The sequence below is a fragment of the Lycorma delicatula genome, chromosome 6 (assembly GCF_047948215.1).
Source record: "Lycorma delicatula isolate Av1 chromosome 6, ASM4794821v1, whole genome shotgun sequence".
In the NCBI taxonomy this organism is placed as follows: Eukaryota; Metazoa; Arthropoda; class Insecta; order Hemiptera; family Fulgoridae; genus Lycorma; species Lycorma delicatula.
This window is the reverse complement of record NC_134460.1, coordinates 91,101,836-91,122,156: the sequence shown is the minus strand read 5'-3', so window position 1 is coordinate 91,122,156 and position 20,321 is coordinate 91,101,836. Positions and strand designations below refer to the sequence as shown.

Sequence of the window (20,321 nt, the reverse complement as noted above, 5' to 3'; positions counted from 1 at the left end):
GCAAAATTTTAATAAGTAAAATCAATCTATATAGTTTTTTAATTTGTACTCTTTGAAATAAGTAAGTTAGTATTTGTTTGTTTTTTAATTTGTCTTTTATAATTTCGGAAATTTTAAGATTGGAAAAGTTTTTTATGTGCAGTTTTTAATCGGTTGTATTCTATTTCTACACATATATAATCAGTTTTCCGTAAAAGGTTGGTTGATGAAGATATTTTATATTAAAGTAGTTAGTTATTTAGACATTCATCTATTTTTTTCTTATTATTTTATTTTATTTTTATTTTTTTCTTCTTATTATTGCTTTGTTACAAAGTTATACGTACGTAGTACGACATGGTACAGGTAACGGAAGTGACTTTTAATTTCCACGTTAATTATTTACTAATTTCTCTGCTATTCACACTTTCACTGATGTGACGACGGGGACGTATGCACAGTTAACAGGCTGTTTGGATTTAGCGGAGAGAGAAGATATCACCTAGATACATAGTTGTTGTTTAAAGACCTCTATGACTTAGAGGTCATTCAGTGTAATAAGATTAACTTTGTGGTAACTTATTTATAAGAGTAACTGATATATTTTACGCCCGGTCGTATCGTAAACACGGCGAACTCTGATAATATTATATGTCTGACATTTTGTGTTTTTCTATTTATAAATAATGTATTTGTTTTATTAAAGGAGTTAAAAATAAATAACTTTCCTTAAGTAAATGTCAGTGTTATGAACAGTTACAGCCAAGTAACGGCTAGCTTGGAGTGACGACGATTATTACCCAACTTAAAAACATGTTCCTCGTTCTTAGTAATCCCCCTTACCAAATAATTGTTCTATTTTAGCAAATGAATGTAACAGTTTTGAAGTGAAATACAGTCGCTTAATTTTGTACTGTACATTGTTAAATGCAGTAACGGATGACAAAATATTATCTATTACTAATTACACGGTAAATATTGTGATAGATGGTTAATTATGTAACTTTAATTATTTACTGGAAAATGAATTATCAGTTTAATTCCGAGCGCCCCCTCACTATCATCACTATATTCGGTGAAATTGTCACTATTATCAGTGTCACTGCATAAAGAGACGATGAAAGATCCTGTCAGAGAATCTATTAACGATTCTTGGTTTCAATATTCACTTTCGATTTTTTAACCTTTTCACAGTATAGTTTCCAGTGTTTGTCGCTCATCGAATTTATTTCATCTTCACACCTTAAACGTCATTTTAAACGCGTGTTGTAGCCCACAAGATGTCGTTTTACTTCTGACCATACCATCTCGATTTGATTTAAATCAGGATGGTAAGGTGGAAACCGCAGAACTTTATGCCCACTTCTTTTTAACAATTCGTCAAATCCGGTATAGATTTCTGATATTTTTATTCAACTTAGTTAGTTCATATAATTGTGGTTTAAGCATTTGAGACGAAAATGGAATATGATGTTTCTTTAGCCAAACACTCATATCTTGTTTCTTGTTTGATGACACCGGAAGTTTTTCAGAAAGTGTATTATGATACGGAGCATTGTCAGTAACTATTACAGACTCAGGAGGAAGGTTAGGAACTAAGCTTTGTACAGCCCATTGCAAATATTTTTTTGTATTCATGCTATATGCTAATCGCCATGATTTCCTCATGAAATCATCCACGTTGTTTACAATTCCGCGCACATGTCATCGAAGATTTTACCTTTCACAACAGACTTAAATTCAGTTATAACTATTCGCACGTGAACGAATAACTTTAAAAAGTTTGAACCGTAAACACGATAAAAAGTTTTTAACAAATTTCGGATCGTACATTAATTGACTACTTAACAAAATACACGACACACGCCAAAAGAACCGTACTGAGACGCATAACCACAGAACAACTCTTATGTGCATGGAAAAACAAGAGGAACAAAAATTTAAAAAAATTATTATTTTGTATTTGAAACATGATGTCAATTTCTTAGTATTGTAAATACACAAAAATATATTTCATCGTAAATAACAGTTCCATCATGTTTATGCTACTAAGGATGATTAATCATGGTGTGCCAATGTTACAGAGAACAATAGTATAGGAGTGATGTACGGGCTGATCATCCAAGCTCGCCTTTATGTGGCGGCTACTGTATATTTTAAGAATAAAAGTGTTTAAAAATTAATCGGTAATTTTAATTACAATTTTCTTTTCTTTATGTATTTATAAATTGATATTTTCTCTAGTTCAATTTAAGTACCAGCATGTTCTCTAGAATGAATTGTTATGCGAAAAGTATACTGCAAAATAAGGTATAATTAATTTTATTGTTCTTTGCATGTCAAAATGATTTACGCACCGTTGAATTATCCGAAATTCTTATTTATTGTTTTATTAGCAGGGATACTACCGATTAATAAAAAGCAAAATTTTGCATGTCTGTTTCTTTGAATATATATATATATTCATAAATACTGGAAAGCTATGACCGCAGGACCGGTATGAATGATAATTTTTCCTACTGTTTTTGTTAAATTATTTATGCGTAGATTTATCGTCGGGAAAAATAGTGTGACAATCGTATAATACTGCAATATCGACTATTTGACGCCATTGGGGATAGTTTCTCTTAAAACATACGTTGGCGAATCATTTTCTTGATATATTTGCTGTACATTGCCCGCTTTGGTGCGAAATATTTAATCAAATGTGTGTGTTTTTTTTTTAATAATTTCAGTTCATCAACAAAGTAATAATGGATCATTTATTATTATTATGCAAATTTTGTTTGTCAATTTATAAAAATTAACTTGTTTATAAAAATTTATTAACTTAATAATAAAAGATTAATTAACTTGTATTTCGTTCTTCAGTTTTTGGAAAATCATTTTTAGTAATGAAATGAAATTTAAGTAGAATTACGTAAAAATGATGGAAAATAAAGTAATATAAATATATATTTTTACCGAATTTCCGAAGAAAAATACGGTATTATTTTCGGTCGCATGATGTGAGTGGGCGGGGGCGAAAATGAATTTTTTTACGTTTTGAGGTATGAGGAGGACGAAGATATAATTCACTTAAATTGGGGTTTTCTTATGTATTTATAGGCCTACGTGAACATTTTGTGGCTCGAAAATTTCCAAAATTACTTTATCAGTTTCATTGAAATTTAGTTATGTTGTAGTAGTGTATCTGAAGGTGTACATGTGAAAATTTGATGAAAATTGGTTTAATTGTTCTTGAGTTACGCTCAATTTAAGGTCAACAAAATTTGAGAGAGGTAAGTTACAAATATGGTTCGTCATGATGCTGCAAGTTGGCACAATGACATTTCTTTAACTACTGTTAGCAATATTAAATCGAATTTAAAAAAAAAATTAAAAGAATTAAATTAACGAAAAGTCGCGTTGGTCTTCTTGCGCAGAACACAAGATTTCTTTATCATTATTGTGAAGCTATTAATCTTTAAAAACACCGTTAAATATATAGTACTACTAATACTACAGGCCACATGTTGGACGGATACCTGGATTGTTGAACATAAGTGCAAAATGTTCAACTTTTGTTTCAGGTGAACCTAACAATTGAATCGTTTCAATTTTATATTTTAACGAATTTTTTTTTATTATAGTGAAACCTTTAATTGAATATGTCCGACTGAACATGTTTATGAAATCTTAAATCAGAGATTATAGGGACCAAATTTGAAAGAACGACGCCAATTTTCCCTCCCAAAGTAATTTAGAATACCATTATTAAAGTTTACTGGAGCAGAAACAACGCTGAATTCAAAATGTAGAAGAGGAACGTTTAGGTTATCAATGAGTACGAAACCGGTGGCAAAACCTAGCACACCATAGGTTAGCTTAGCTTTCTATGTGATCAGCCTTTATATTTCTTATGCTGAATAATAGTGATTTGGATCATTGGACTTTTGATATTTTGTGACCTTGAACAATGACCGTTTTTATACAGTATACTTATTTATATTTTTAGTATTACGACCTTGGAACTTATAATTATTGTAATTGTTTTATACCAGCTGATTCAAAAAATTACTTACGTAATAATTTTAATTTTATTTTGTTCAGTCGCTTAGAAAATGGCTGAATAAATTAATATTGTTTAAATTAAAATAAACATCTGAATTGTAATGTTGTTTTTATAATGTATTAATTATCAATTTCGTTAAAATTCGGATTTTTGTCTCCGTATAAAGGTATTTTATTTTTAATGGATTGAATAGGGTTCGCAATATGACAATGAGCAGTTATTTGGCTCATTCTTTCCTGCTTAATGAGTACACTCCAGTGAACCTGCGATAGCTTGGCGAATAGAGAGCCATTTAAATGAGAATTTTATTCGATTTTTGATTTTATCCAATTTTATATGATTTTTTTATCTTTATTTTATATGATTTCCGCATGGAAAAAAGATAAAAATATTTTAGTCGTTATTTTTTTCTTTTATTAAATGTTTTTTGCTTTTATTAAAATTCAGTTACTTTTGTACGGATTTGAACAGTAGATAATGGATATTGGTGTTCTTTGGTGATAGGGTTTCAATAAACCACACATCTCAGGAACGGTCGACCTGTGACTGTACAAGACTACAATTCATTTACCTACATTCATACATATTATCCTCTGAAGTATTCCTTACGGTGGTTCCGGAGGCTAAACAGAAAAAGAAAATGTTAAATTAGAATTCACAGGAGAATATTTTAAGAAAGAAAAAATATTCTAAATAAAAAATTTTTCTTGGAAAATAATAATTTCGAAAATTCAGTCTATGAAAGATAAGTTTTATAGTAAAATAAGTTAGTTCACAGTTTTTATTTCTATAGACATTGGGAGTAACTTCTTCTAATGTTCACAGAAATACTAGTAATTGTCTTATAGTATACAGTGGTTTAACGTAATTTGACAGGCTAATTTATAGTAAAAATTATAATAAAATGAAATTATTACTATTTTTTATGAATTTTTTTTTATTCTTTACAGGTTGCAAGATGAGGACGACAAAGAAAATATGATAACAGCGGATGATGTATCCCGTAATTTAGAGACAATTCAAACTTATTCTAACAAACGATCGAAAAATAATGGTATGTTGCTATCAGCTGTTTTATAAATAAGTTAGTTATTAATGCTTTAATTTATCACCAAAGGTTTTTACATCCTTTAAAAGGTTTACGGTTTTTAAAAAGAAAATCGAGCATCAACTACACTGTTTAGGCTAGGTACAAACATTTTGTAAAATATTCAAAATGACATAGTTTCCGGCTTAGTGATTTATCCAGAGTTTTACAGGTTTATTAGTGTTTCGATACCTGTTGTAAAACTCCTTAGTCGGTTTTATTGCATGATGACAAATATTTTGATTTCTGTTTAAGTGTACGGGATAAGTTTTTTACAGTTTTTTCTAAGTGTTTAACTACATTTTCTTTCTTCATGGTTAAAAAACAGATATCACCATACTAATCGTGATGATTTTTTTTGTGGTTCATGCAACTTTAACTTTGGCGGTAAAAAACAGAAAATAATAGTTTTTCTAGAAAAAATTACAGAATTTTTAGTGCTTACATAATTTAGAGTTAATAAAAAAAAGAATGTTTATATTATATAGGAGGGCGTTGAATATATTTCATTTTAGTTACTTAGAGTTCTACTCAGTGTATTATTTTAATTTAATTACAGTACCTACAAACCTTCCAGTGGTAGTGTGCCTGGATGATTTATATTTCAACAGGATAGTTTCATATATATAAATATATATTTTTCAGGAATTGGTAACGTTGTTCCGTTTGGAAGACTGTATTCTCTCGGATTCTTTATGTCTTGAATTGAGAGTTATTTTTGTTGCAGCATATGTATTATTTAAGCTGATTATTATTAACGTGCTGCTTCCGACTTTACTAAATATTCCTTCCCGATTTTGTTTGGAGCAGGCTTTGGGCTACGTTCTGGCGTAAGTTTGCCTCTTTTGCACATCCTTTTTCACCAGCCCACCGCTTTCTTTACCGTTATTTCTTTCTTTACAATTCAAAATTTGAGCCCAGATCGGATCCTCCCAGTTTCATACAGAAATTCCGAAACCTATAAGACCATAGCTGGAGTGCTCTAAAGTAAAGCTTGGCCTGCTCCTAATCCTTTCTGTAATACAATTTTTTTACGATATTTACTTCTACGATAAATTTTGGTTTTATAATTAATTTTTTATTTTGGTTTGTAATTGTTTGTCTCCTTTTTAATACAGATTTTGAAACGGCGAAATTTGGATGTACTACTTGCTTACACATCACTGGGTAAGTAGTGTTACCCATTGCGGATATTGGTTGACGTAGTACAAGTTTGTTGATCGTAATCCATTACCAAAAATCTTGCAGTTGAGTGGTCATGAAAGAGTCCAATTTTTACAATTTTATCAGTTTAAAATAACTTCATTAAAGGCAATTCAGACGAGTAGTTTAACAGTTTGGCGGTCCATCGTACTAAAAGTAGCATTAATTACGAAATATCAGTTAGAATTTTGTCGAAGTTAATGGAATTAGATGTGATGAAAGTGATAAGATTTAAACATTACTTGTTTACGTAATAAACATTTTTCAAAAAATATCGTATGATCAAACTAAAATGAATTGATTGAAAAAGAAACACCTTTCATGGCTGGTTTCTATTTTTATTTCGTTACAATGTAGGAACTTGCCTCACCAATGAAGACAAGTCCCGTTATAAAAAACGTAAATAGCACTAATTTAATTTTCTAGGTTAAAGTACATAGGATAAAATTATTAAATCTCTATAATTGATTGCTACTAGGGACGTATTCAGTCGCATTGAGGTACTGATGACTCATAATTACGATAAAAAATCGAAACGTTATAAAGTCACTTGTCAACTAACCCGTGTGATTTAAAATAATTTCTTGAGTTCTGAAAAAATTTGGTTAATCTTGAATTTAACGATACTTTTTTCGTTTTTCTGTTTAGCCTTCGGGAATTACCCTTCAGGTATTACTTCAGAGGATGATACAGTTTTCTTGTACAGTCTCAGTTCGACCATTCCTGATATGTGTGGTTAATTGAAACACAACCACCAAAGAACACCGGTATCCATGATGTAGTGTTTAAATCCGTATAAAAGTAACTGCCTTAACTAGGGTTTGAACGCTGGAACTCTCGACTTCCAAATCAGCTGATTTGGGAAGACGCGTTCACCACTAGACCAACCCGGTGGGTTGAATTTAACGATGCTAAAGAAAATTAACTTTTTTTTAACAACTTTTTAACTAACTCCACTTTAGACATGTAAATCTTGTTAAAAAAATTCTAATACCGTCTATTTACCTGTTAAATAATTCATCTTTTTGCATCGCCCGTACCCAGTTTAGTTTTTCGGATCAGTGGTTTATTGGTTATAGACCATTTTCCAAATAATATAAATATAATATCCTTGCGTTAATAAGCTAAATAAAAAAATTAGTTTGAAATAATTATTATGTCCGCGAATAAAGTTTAACATAAATATATGAATAACTATTTTACAGTAGTACTGGCATCAGTACAATGTAAATACATTTTACCATGAAAATGTCTCTCCAATGCCTTATTAGCAGTTATTTTAGAATAATTTTTACTTTCAAATAACATTCCGATTTCGTTATAATAATGATTAATCAAATCGAATATACCGGTTTAAAAAGATAGCAAAATTAATAACTATTCTTATTGAAATAATTATTCCTTGAAAATGGTCAAGAATCGTCAGTCCAAAAACATATAAATGGGGCGGAAAATGTTAAGAGTTATTGGGCAGCTAATAGGAAATATTTTAAATGGGTTTTGAATGTTTCACGCGGGCGTAAATACTCAAAAATAATTTTTTTTTAATTTTGTTCTTTTTTTAACAGATTAAAATTGTAATATAATGACATTGCGTAAGTTAACAGGAAAATAATTGCGAAATAAAATAAGACCACCCTCGATTTTTATAAAAATTAAAAATTTATATTTCGAAGGGCTGTATATTTCTTTAAGTTTCAAAATTTCAATTTCAAAATGAGCCATGCTAAACTTAATATACATATATTGTTAGATATCCCTCTTCTTTATTGTGGAATTATCTGATGATTTTTTACGTACACTTTTTTTAATTACGTTTAGTTACTGGATTAGCTTATTTTAATTAATTTTTGAATGAATATATTTATTCTGGAATAATTGTTTAATATATATATATATATATATATATATATATATATATATATATATACATATATATATTTTTTAAATTATTCATCTATATTTATTTGTTGAACTCATTTCGTATGCGTCCATGTGAACATGCGTGCGTGCAGCTGATTGATATTTTTGGCGCATGTATCTTAGTTTAATATTATATAATTAATTATGGAAATAATACATAATGGTATTAAATGAGATACGTAGAATTATTACGAATAGATTATATATATATATATATATATATATATATATATATATATATATATATATATATATTTATGAATTATTCATACTAATTTGCATTAATTTTACATTCTAATATCGGAAAGAGTGAGGGTGTAATAATGTCGTAGTATTAACATAGTAGACATAGATTGCGATTTGGCTGTGTCTGTATGGATAAGTCTATGTGTATATGGACGTGTACTAAATCTTCGAATCTATCGATATTGTTGACTAAATGCTATTAAATATAGGGGGAAAACCATTAATCGCCATGACATGGTAACGTATATAAAATGCTTCCAGCATCTTATAATTAATTCCATTTAACATGGCTTTCTTTTTTTCTACAGTAATGTTTTAAACTCTAAGCAATTTTCTTTATAAATATATGGTTGATCTGAAAAAAATATTATTTTTGCCCGTAGAGGTTAGAAAAAGTCTTAAATGTAAGTCTTTAAAACCTTCTCTTATCTCTTAAACGTTTTATGTAAAAACATAAATATCGTTTAATTCATGTAGATTGCTATAAATCATGAACTTGTTTTAGAATTCTTTTTCTTTTTTTTGTATTATGACGCTTTATTAAATTTGTAAAAATATATTTTATTTATTATTTTTCGAAATTTATTAAAAGGATTATCGACAGGTTTTCAGGACAACTCCAAAGAAATTATTTAAAAAAATTATTCCCAATGTACAAGTACCTCTCTGTACAAGCTCTATATATATAGCCACCCGTTTAGAGAATTGAATCGCCAGACCTGTCTGGTAGGCAGAACCATCCCTGACAAACCACTCAAATACGAAGGTAATAGTTACTAAAGAGGCTTTCAAATTTTTACCACAGATTCCTTAAGTGTCCAGAAAAAATTTCTGACAGAATCAACGAAAATGAACAGGTCAGTGAAAAAGAGCGATTTACCCACAGTGGGGTTGCAAAATGAAACAAACGATCTAACCCAAAGAAATACCTTAGGGTCGCTTTAAGCGTTGGGCATCTTTCCTGTTCAGAATCTCGCGAGAAATCCTTACAAAGGATAGGAGCGTCACATTATTTATTGTTTAACAATTTTTATATTTATTTTGTCCCAACAGATTTTCCCTCCAGATTTTAAAAATCCCCTGAGACAAGGCTCAAACATCCTAAAAAAAACTCCGCTCATGTCATTATTTTGTGATTTGTGGAGTATTTAATTAAATTATTTATTTAATCGTTCGACTAAACCCCGTTTGTAGGGTTTACAGATTAATTGTTATCCTTGTAACTTTTTCACGCTTAAATTATAAAGTAGCACCGTTATTGAACCAAACCGTTGTATAACAGTTAATGACATAGAAATACACCACCTTGTATATTAGATGTTATTATCCAAGTAAAAGTAATAAACTTTTTGAATTCTGGTTTGAACATGGATCATCCAACATCTCTGAACAGTTGATCTGCAGGTCTTATATTTGATTTACCTCGATTGGTCTTATACTTTCCTCGATTGGTACCATGTATATTGTGTACACTACCAGACTGGTTAGTCTATATAATTGAGAGGAGTAATTAAATAAAGGATTTGTAACTATTTATGTTTAACCAATTAATATGAAATCAAAACATTTTTTTAGAAAAATGAATAATAGGAAAATTAAGGTTGCAAGATATATTAGTTTTCAAATCTGTTACTAGAAGGTTTAAATGTTAATCTCTAATTGTCAGAAACGTACAGCAATGTCGTTGATAACTTTTACGTAATACTTTCTTTTAGTTGTAAAGTTTTTCAAAACGTCGGTAAATAAACGAATGTAAAAAGGAAATATCTCTCATGATTGAACTGATGGGTTAGAGGAAGTTTTAATCATTCTGTGAATGTTTTATTTGAATTATTATTATAGTAATTATATACGTTTTTAAAACAAATTATTTTAACCAACTGCATTACATTTCATATTTGGCGGAAGCATGGATGAAATAAATGATTGTACGTCTGTAGTATTTGTAATCTGGTTTTATTTTTAATCTTAGTTTAGGTTAATTTTTAATACATAATTCAAATGCTAATTTGAATTATTTATTAAATTTGGCTTCAAATGTTTATTTATTACAAAATATTTGATCAGTTTTGTAATTATTTAGTTGTATTATTAATCAAGATTGTGATTGTTAGATTATTATTTTTTTGGTTGCTATATTATACGTTATTGATCCATTCGTGTTTATGATTGATGAGACAGGATGCGTTTTGTTCGTTGATTTCCGTAATACGATGAATTTTCAGTGTATATCGATTAACACCTTCAGTTCTCGTATCAAAAGGTTTCCTCATTCACTGGGATAACTAAAAATTCTACTCCCCTTCAATGACACAGAAAATGTCTGTTTTATTTTCTTTATTTATTTATTATTAGCAGTTTTTTTTGTCGTTATTTTACTGATTGTTGGAAGAAAAGGACAGTATTTTCAGTCACATGGTGGGATTGGAGGATGGGAGTGAAAATGAATTTTCTTTACCTTTTGAGGAATACGAGGAGAAAGTACCATTCATTTAAATGTTTCCTTTTACATATATATATATATATGTAAAAATAAAGGTATATATATATATATATAAATTCCTTTATATACCTATGCATAACATTTTGTGCCCCGAAAATCTTCAAAACTACTTGATCAATTTCATTCAAATTTAAATACGATGAAGCAGTGTATCTGAAGTTGTACATGTGAGAATTTGATGAAGATTGGTTGAGTCGTTCTTGCGTTACTCTCAATTTAAGATGAAAAAATTTGAGCAGGACAGGATAGAAACGTGGTTTGTTATGACCGTTGATCTTCGGTATATCTAATATCTTAATATCTTCGGTATTTATTGTAAGCAATATTGTTTGGCGTATTAAGGTAGCGTTACCTGCTTTGAGGTTAATGATGACTGGGTATGTGTTTGACTGGTGCAAAAGGAAACAAAATAAAATAATGAAAATCGGTTTTCTTGCGCAAGAATTTTTTTTATCATTTTATGAGATTTTTGGCGGGAATGTTTCTTTTGAACATATCATTATAATAATTATACAAAGTTCTGCTTCATATTTGGTAAGTAATGTTCGAATTTGCAGATTGCTCCCACTCATCCACAAAATCGGCTGCGAATTTCGAATCTGTTTTGGTGATTATTAATATTATTTTCCTTACATTTATAAGATCGTAATTAATTTTCTGTAGCATATTTTTTTAATTGTCAAATGATCTTAATTTTGTAGCATATTATTTGTAAAAAACTTTTGTGTCTTTTCGCCAGACTTTATTCCCGTTTTGTTTACATTAAAGAGCGTTCATATATATCTGTACTATAATATATGAAGAGGAAGAGAGTTTTTCTTTATTAGGATAAACAAAAAAACTACTCGATTAATCGCAACCAAATTTTTACCCATGTTTCTTGGCATAACTGAGAAGGTTTCTTTCTAGGTATATTTCATCTCGAAAAATCTACGAGGGTAAGTCAGTTATTATCCGCAATGTAGTTATAAATATTATTGCAATACAAATAGGAAACTTACATGTACATCATTTTTCAACATAGTCCCCTTGCACTTCAACGCACTTGGTCCATCGTTGCACAAGCTTCCTGATACCCTCATAAAAGAAGGTTTTCGGTTGAGCAGCGAGCCAGGAATGTACTGCTTCTTTCACTGTTTCGTCCGAGGTAAATCGACGGCCCTTTAATGCCCCTTTGAGTGGACCAAACAAGTGGTAGTCAGAAGGAGCAAGATCAGGACTATACAGAGGATGACCAGTACTTCAAAGTTGAGTTTCTGGAGCGTTTCAGCAGTGTAGATAGCAGTATGTGAACGGGCATTGTCGTGCAACAACACAACACCTTTCGACAGCAGTCCTCGGCGTTTGCTTCGAATTGCAGGCTCAACTTGGCAGTAAGCATCTATCTCACTGTAACGCACACTGTTTATTGTCGTGCCCCTTTCCTCATAATCTTTCAGTACTGGGCCTTGTGAGTCCCAAAAAACCGTAAGCATCAGTTTTCCTGCGGACGGTTGGATCTTGAACTTTTTTTGCAGGGCGAATTTGGATGTTTCCATTCCATACTCTACCGTTTACTCCCCGGCTCGTAATGATGGATTCGTGTTTCGTCACCGGTGATGATTCTGTCTAAGATGTCACGTTCGTTACCATAGCGATCCAAATGTTTTTGGCAGATGTCTAAACGCGTTTGTTTATGCAACTGTGTGAGTTGTTTTGGGACCCATCTTGCACAGACTTTATGAAACCCAAGTCTGTTGTGGATGATTTCGTAGGAAGAACCGTGACTAATTTGCAGACGATGTGCCACTTCATCGTTAGTTACTCGTCTGTCTAAGAAAACCATGTCACGTGCTCGCTCAATGTTTTCCTCATTTGTGGCGGTAAACGGTCGTCCGGCTCCTTCGTCGTGCGTAACACTTGTGCGACCATTTTTGAAGTTTTCACCATTCGTAGACACTCCGTTGCGGGAACACACTGTTCCCGTACTGTACCGAAAGACTTCGATGAATTTTGGCCCCTGATACACCTTCCGACCACAAAAAAAACGGATCACTGATCTTTGCTCTTCTTTGGTGCAAACAGAAAGCTGAGCAGCCATTGTTAACAGCAGGGCAGCGATAATGGAACTAACTTAGCAGCATCAAACCTGCACAGACATAACAACAATTAAACCATGCATGCGTCCTGTATGCAACACGACAGTACTACCAACATAAACAAAAATATAACTAAATTGCGGAAATAATTGACTTACCCTCGTATAATATATGTGTATATACATATGACAGCAGATTTGCCGGTTGAAGCACAAACTTAATAAATTGAATTAATGAACTGTGAATTATGAATCTCTATTATTGTGTGAGCTGGATTTGAACTGAATGATTCGAATTAATTGAATGAATAATATTACAAAAATAATCGAATTAAATGTACGTCACATATAGTAAATTTGAAAAATTCTGTTTAACAATAATCGGCTTCCCGTGGGGACTGAAATATTTGGATCTTACAAGAGGAAGGCCTATCGGTTCTAATCCGACTTCATTACCTTTTTTAAATTTAATTATATTGATTTATTAATGATTATTTATCTCCGATTGTAAAAAAAATTACATTAAATAATAATTCAAACAGTTTAAAAAAATTATGAAAAAATATCAGAAGTTATTAATGAAATAAATTTTTTTGTACTTTTCATTTAAAAAAAAAAATTGTGTATATCCAATTTACTAGGCGTACAAGGAATTCATGTGGTGCCCACATAAAATTTTTTTCTTAACGTATACGTTGCAATCTGTTCTACTAGAGAACACTAAGCAACTCCTCCACGGCCCAAAGAAATTAGGATGATATGTATGGTAGGTAAATTAGGTATAAATCTTGTACAGCTGACGATCCTTGAGGCGTGTGGCTAATTTAATTCCAACCACCAATGTACACCGGTATTCACAGTCTAGTACTTAGTCCGCATAAAAACAGCTAACTTTTACTAAGATTTGAATCTCAGAACCTTCAACTTCGAAAATTATTTCTTAAACAACTGATTTTCGACGAGACCAGCCTAGTAGTTATTTTTATCGATGATTTTATATAATTTGGTGGGACATTAATACTATATCGAGTTGTTTGTGTACCCTTCATGGTTTGGACGTTTTTGATTTACAGTGCATACATTTGTAAACTTTTCGGTACTACAATAATGAAAGGAGCTGTTTTATACTTACTAATTTTGATTTAATTAGGTTTAGAATCTGTAAAAATATTAAAATAGGATGGTGGTTTTTCTGTTTGCCAAACATTTTTTCTAATACATAAGTCATCGTTTGTTATAAAGTTTGCACGATGTAAACTGGAATCTTATTACCAAGAATGTCAGGCATAGAGCTTAGCGTATTAATATGAAGTAGGCTGAGTTTTATGGACTAGAGTTAGATACTGAAGTGTTCAGTATGATTAAAGATCCTACTAAATTAGTATCACGTTTATGTGACATAAGAATTATCTTAGTATATTAGTAATTAAGAGAGTTACTTTTATTCTTGTCTTCTTTTTTCCTCTATTTTTTATTTATTTATAGTATTTTAGCTGCACGTGTTCATTTCCTGTTTGCCTACGTTCATTTGTCCCTCTTTTACCGGAAATTTAATTATGGGTCGCATACGCCAACATTACATCTAGTAAATTACGGAAATCTCCAATTCTAGTTTCGATTTTATTTCTAAAATAGTTAACACTTACCAAACGGTTTTTTATGTGTAACTAGAAAAATTTATTTATTTAAAGCAATGTTAACCTATATCTATAATATTTGGAAGCGTTAATTAATATGTATTTTAAATTACTTCAACATTACTTTCAGGAAAATAAAACTTTTCCGTATTTATCCTAGAATAGTTTTGTTTGTATGACTTCCCATTAGCGGCTCAAGTATCTTTCTTTTTACGTAATTAAATTAAAACCATGATCGCAAATACAGTTAGTTTCTGCTCCATTACAGGTTTTGACGACTCTGACATCGTTATTGTTGAAACTCATAAAATTCGGTATTAAACAAATCAAATCAAAAACAGAGTGGTAGTATAATAGCAAGTTACTTGCTATTGTATTTGTTGTTAGTTTTTTTGTGAAATGGGAAATTTTCTTGTATGTATTTGAATAAATACATAAATAAATAATCTTCAGTCAATAATAATTTAGATAATTTCAGAAGTACTAAAGATTGTTTAATTTACAAGTTATCGATCTGTGTAGTATTCTGAATCATCTCAATACCGACTTTCCAAGATTTCGGAATACAATACAGCTGTTAAGTTACAACTAAGTAATTTATTTGGGTTCATTGTAATCATTAACTTAACTGGGGCGTTCAACGTCAGTTGGATACGATAAGTATACGACCAAATATAAATTAAGGATTTATACTGTTCAGTTGTATATATCACTCCGATCGGTCGATCTATTTTTCTTATACTAATTCTTGGTTCTGCTCTTCTGCTGTCATTATTCGTTAAAAATCTTTTTATCTCAGTCTTTGCTATATTATTCGTAATAAAAGTTTTAATTATATATATATATATATATGTATATATATATATATATATATATATATATATATATATATATATATAACTCAATTTAACTTTTTTATTGACCCAATACTTATTTTAAAAAGTTTTTATTTTCATTAATATGGTTTTTATTTATTCATTTGTATGAATATTGAAAATAATTTTATATATATAACTTAATAGATATATATCTTATATAAACTCACACGAACAAGTGATTTAATTATAAAATGCTAAAAAATACTAGTGTAATCTGTGTAATACTAGTGTAATCAGATTACTAGTGTAATCTGATGTTTGTCTTATTTATTTATCGTACGGATTAGCCGGAATAGAAATGCAGCAAATCAAATTTACATTACATTGTGTATTATATGAGATGTGATTGGAAAGTTTTAAGACAGTTGCCATCACTGCTCCATAAAATTTTTAGGAGGGGTAGGTTTGCTCGCGGGTGTGGAAGGAAAATTTGTTTTGTCCTTGAAACGTCCTGAAAAGATCACCGCGATACCTTTATTCTGTAGAGAGTGGCATCCTGGTGACTAAAGACGTGTTTTCGGTTCTCAGTGAATTATCGATTTCGCAAAATTAATGAAAAAATGGAGCAACGAATTTGTGTCAAATTTTGATTGAAAATCGGGAAATCGGCTTCAGAGACTTAAGAAAATCAGAGATAAATGTCTGTGCCACTCGAATGTTTTTATCTGATTCAAAGGTAGCTGCGAATCAATCGAAAACGATCCCCGGTCCGCCTGACTTCCCATTTCAAAAACCAAAAAAATAAAATTGTAAAACTTCACGATTTAGTGCATTCTGACCGTACACTTACAATTAAGGAGATGACTGATGAACTGAATTTAAGGTTCTTTGCATGTCAGTCAATTTTAACTGAAAATTTGAAAAATATATGTCAAGTCTGCGAAATTCATTTCGAAATTGTTGTCAGATCAGCAGAAACATTGACTTGGAAGTGTTCCAAAAACTGATTAATCGGGCCGAAACCGATCCAGATTTGTTAAATAGGATAATTACAGGCGACGAATCATGGGTTACGGGTACAACCAAGAAACAAGGCACAATCATGCAGTAGAATGGTTCAAGTTTGCCACGACCGCAAAAAGCGACCAAGTCGTTCGAATGTGAAGAAAATATTGGTGGTTTTCTTCGATTCTACTGGTATCGTGCATCACTAATTTTCCCTTAGGGGGCAGTCAGTTAATATAATTTAAGAATTATAAAAGTTTTCTTGAGCGTTTGCGCGAAAATGTGTGAAAGAAAAGGCCTGCATTCTGTCGAGATAAGAATCGGGACTTTCACCAAGATAACCCCCCACCGGTTCATTGTGTGTTCTCGATCGCGAAATTTTTAGCCAAATTCGAAATTCTTGTGCTTCTGGAACTCCCTCTTTCCCTAATTTAGTCCTTGCCGACTTCTACCTTTTGTCTAAATATACATTTTCGGTGAAAATGAATCGATTTGACTCAATTGAAGACATCAAGGCAAATACGGAGAATGTTCTTAACATCCTTAAGAAAGAAAATCTCCAGGAATGCTTCCAAAAGTGGAAAAATCGTTGTAGTCGGTGTGTTTATTCCTTCACTTGAAGGAGATCCATCAATATAGCATGTAAGTATTGCCATTTTTAAATTATAAGTCCAGTTTTAAAATTTTCCAATCACACCTCGTAGATGTAGTGAGCTTAACCATCCGCCAACATTTCGAGGTAGTAAAACCATGATGTATAACTACTAAAATGCGCGGTCTTTTGTTTCAGTAACTGCTGAAGTGTTATATATGGATAATTTACTTTTTACCGGTACGCCGTTTTGTCGTTATACAACTTGTGATACTGAACGACTACGATAGTCTCTTAATTCTTCCAGATATATGAAACCTAAATCCAATATGATCTGTTTAATTATAATTGAATCGTTTATGCTGATCTTAACATCAGTTTGATTTATTTCATACCGATTTTCGATCTGCATCGTCTTCTTGATCATATTCCATATTCCAGATTTTTGTCTCGGCCTTATCGCTTTTTCTAGCAAAAATAATATTTCTGACATTCTTTTCATGTAATAAAAATAATTATTTTTGTGGGATTTGATGCGAAGAAAATAATCTAATTGTTTACAAATTGTGCTCTTTTATCATTTCTTGTAATTCTTTAAGTTATTATCTTTTTTATAATCTGTTGTTTCAGAGGCGGTCAGCTGTTTTTCAGCTGTCTAAGCTCTCCATCCCTGTCAGTCATACTTCAGTGCTTCTAAAGCCTTATAAATGCTTTAGAGTATTTATTTTTGTGTATCGGGTTACACCACACGCCTAAGTTTATTTAGCTTACTAATATCTCCCCTATTACTTATTTACTCGTGTGGTTTATAACGGATTTAAAAATCGTTCGTCAAAACAATGTCAAGTTTCCCACGTGCAGGTTTTCCACACTCTATTCTTGCTTTTCGCTGCTGACAACTGCATGTGTTCTTTTTGTTATTGTGAAATCCAGCGTTCTTTCCTTTCTTTTAAAACTCTAACATTTATTTTAATAAATTTAACTAACGTTAAACGATCAATGTGTTTTGTAAATTTGTTTTGATTTCTATATTACACTACCAATAACATCTAACGTTTTATATTATTTACCATATTTAAAATTGTAGCAAACTATGAATCTTCTTGTTTTACTTTATATTTTCTTTGTTCACAATATTTTGATCGCCATATTTTCTACAATAAATAAATCGTTCGTCACACAAAGAGAGAGGAAAGGGATAATAAAGTAGAGAAAATAAGCTTCTATTTTATTTTTGCTTAATCATAGTGATACTAATAATCCTTCGTTTCTTCGTTGTTAGTTTTGGTTTCGTTAAGTTATATTTGTTTTTTTTATAATCTTTTTTTATCGTTAAAATATATGTTTGTATAATTTTAATATTACGGTTACCCTTATCCAGTTATATCAAAAAATGAAACGCATTCCTTACAAATGTCTTGTAATTTTTCGAAAATTTAATACTTAATATTTTTACTTCCTTGTACGAAGTAAAAGAAGTATTGTGATAGCGAAAAAATTCAGTTTTCAGATTTCAACGGAAATACCCATTTTGACCATTCCTGAATCCATTTTGACTAGTTTCTGCGTGACGTCTCTAGGGATGTATGTACGTACGTATTTATGTATCTCGTATAACTCAAAAACGATTAGCCGTACGATGATGAAATTGTAGATTTAGGACTGTTGTAGTATCTAGTTGTGCACCTCCCCTTTTGATTGCAATTGACCGAACCAAAAGTGTCGAAGAAAGCCCAAAATCCAAAAACATCTGTATTTTGGATTTTTCTTAATTGCAGTAATGAGCCCTTACCGGGCTTTTCAACATATACGAGTATCATAGGTGGTACTTATTTTCAATGGTTCCAGAATTATTGCCAAATGAAATCTTAATTAATGAAATATTTCGATCTTAGGGAAGGTACATCGGTTCGAATCAGACTTCATCTCCTTTTTTTTAATTTAAATAATTTTATTTAATTTAATAATAATTTAACCTGTATTGTAAAAAAAGGTTTACGATGAATAACAATTCAATAATAACCAAAAAAAAAAAAATGAAACAATATCTGAAGTTTTTAATGAAATCAAATTTTATGCACTTTTCATTTCAAAAAAATTTGTAAATGTAAATTTAATAGGCGTAAAAAGGAAGAAGTCATGTGTTGTCCACATCAGATTTTTTTTTTATTTCGTAAGATTTACCTACTTAGTCGATTGTATTATTTATATTATTTATCATGAAACGCAAATTTTAATTAGGGGAAAAACTATACATATAATTTTTTTTTAATTTTGGATGTAAAATTGTTTTTCGTAAATTAAATAAGCTTCGCTATTACTTTGTATATTTTTTAAACGGTTGTTAGTTGTTTATCATTATTGTTACTATATTAATAAACATGGCTCGACTGATAAATTTTGTACACTAGCGTGCTACACGGAAACAAAAATTACTATCGAGTTGTGCCTGGCAGCACATATCTAAAGTCCTCCTCTACAAACCTGCGATAATCCATTGAAATCCGGTTACCGGTTTGTTTTCAATAGCAGTTAAAATGGAGTCGAGTTCGGTCAACGTATCAACACGGTTAAAACAGCGCGCAGTGATCGAATCTTTAACAGCAGAAAGTATGAATCTTACGAATATTTTTCATCGTTTAAAAGCAGCTTATGGTATTTAAACAGTTAACAGGAGTACTGTGAATAGGTGGTCGTTAAAATTTCGCTATTGTGAAGCTGCTAAAGCGATAATTGAGGACGCATCTCGTAGCGGACTAGTTTTTGTGACTGATGAGAAAAATCAAAAGGAGGTGGGTGATTTGCTTCGAAGTGACCGGCGAATTACCCAGCAATCCATCGCTATTCAGTTAGGCATATCCAAAGAACGAGTAGGGAATATTATCGAGCAACTGGTTGGGCGTGGCAGCACATGATAGCTAAAGTCCTCCTCTACAAACCTGCAATAATGCGTTGAAATCGTTTACCGGTTTGTTTTCAACTGCTTTTAAACGATGAAAAGTATTCGTACGCTTCATATTTTCTGCTGTTAAAGATTCGATCACTGCGCGCTGTTTTAACCGTGTTGACATGTTGGCCGAACTCACTCTATTTTAACTGCTATTGAAAACAAAATCTGAATAAAATTAATTTATGCACGATGGGTACCGCGCAAACTCTCTGATTGCTCTCCGCATCCGCCATACTCGCCCAATTTG

At 31.1% G+C, this 20,321-nt stretch overlaps 1 protein-coding gene across 3 annotated transcripts in view; it reads left to right on the top strand.

Moving 5' to 3' along the window:
* LOC142326013 (F-box only protein 25) overlaps positions 1-20,321 on the top strand; it is a 148,506-nt gene that overhangs the window by 56,593 nt on the left and 71,592 nt on the right. For all 3 annotated transcript variants that reach the window (XR_012756650.1, XM_075368064.1, XM_075368066.1), the window contains exon 3: positions 4,984-5,087. Coding sequence is in view for 2 of the 3 variants with exons in the window: in XM_075368064.1 (XP_075224179.1) it covers positions 4,984-5,087 (104 nt within the window). In the remaining variant the exon portion in view is untranslated. The remainder of the gene's footprint in view (positions 1-4,983; positions 5,088-20,321) is intronic.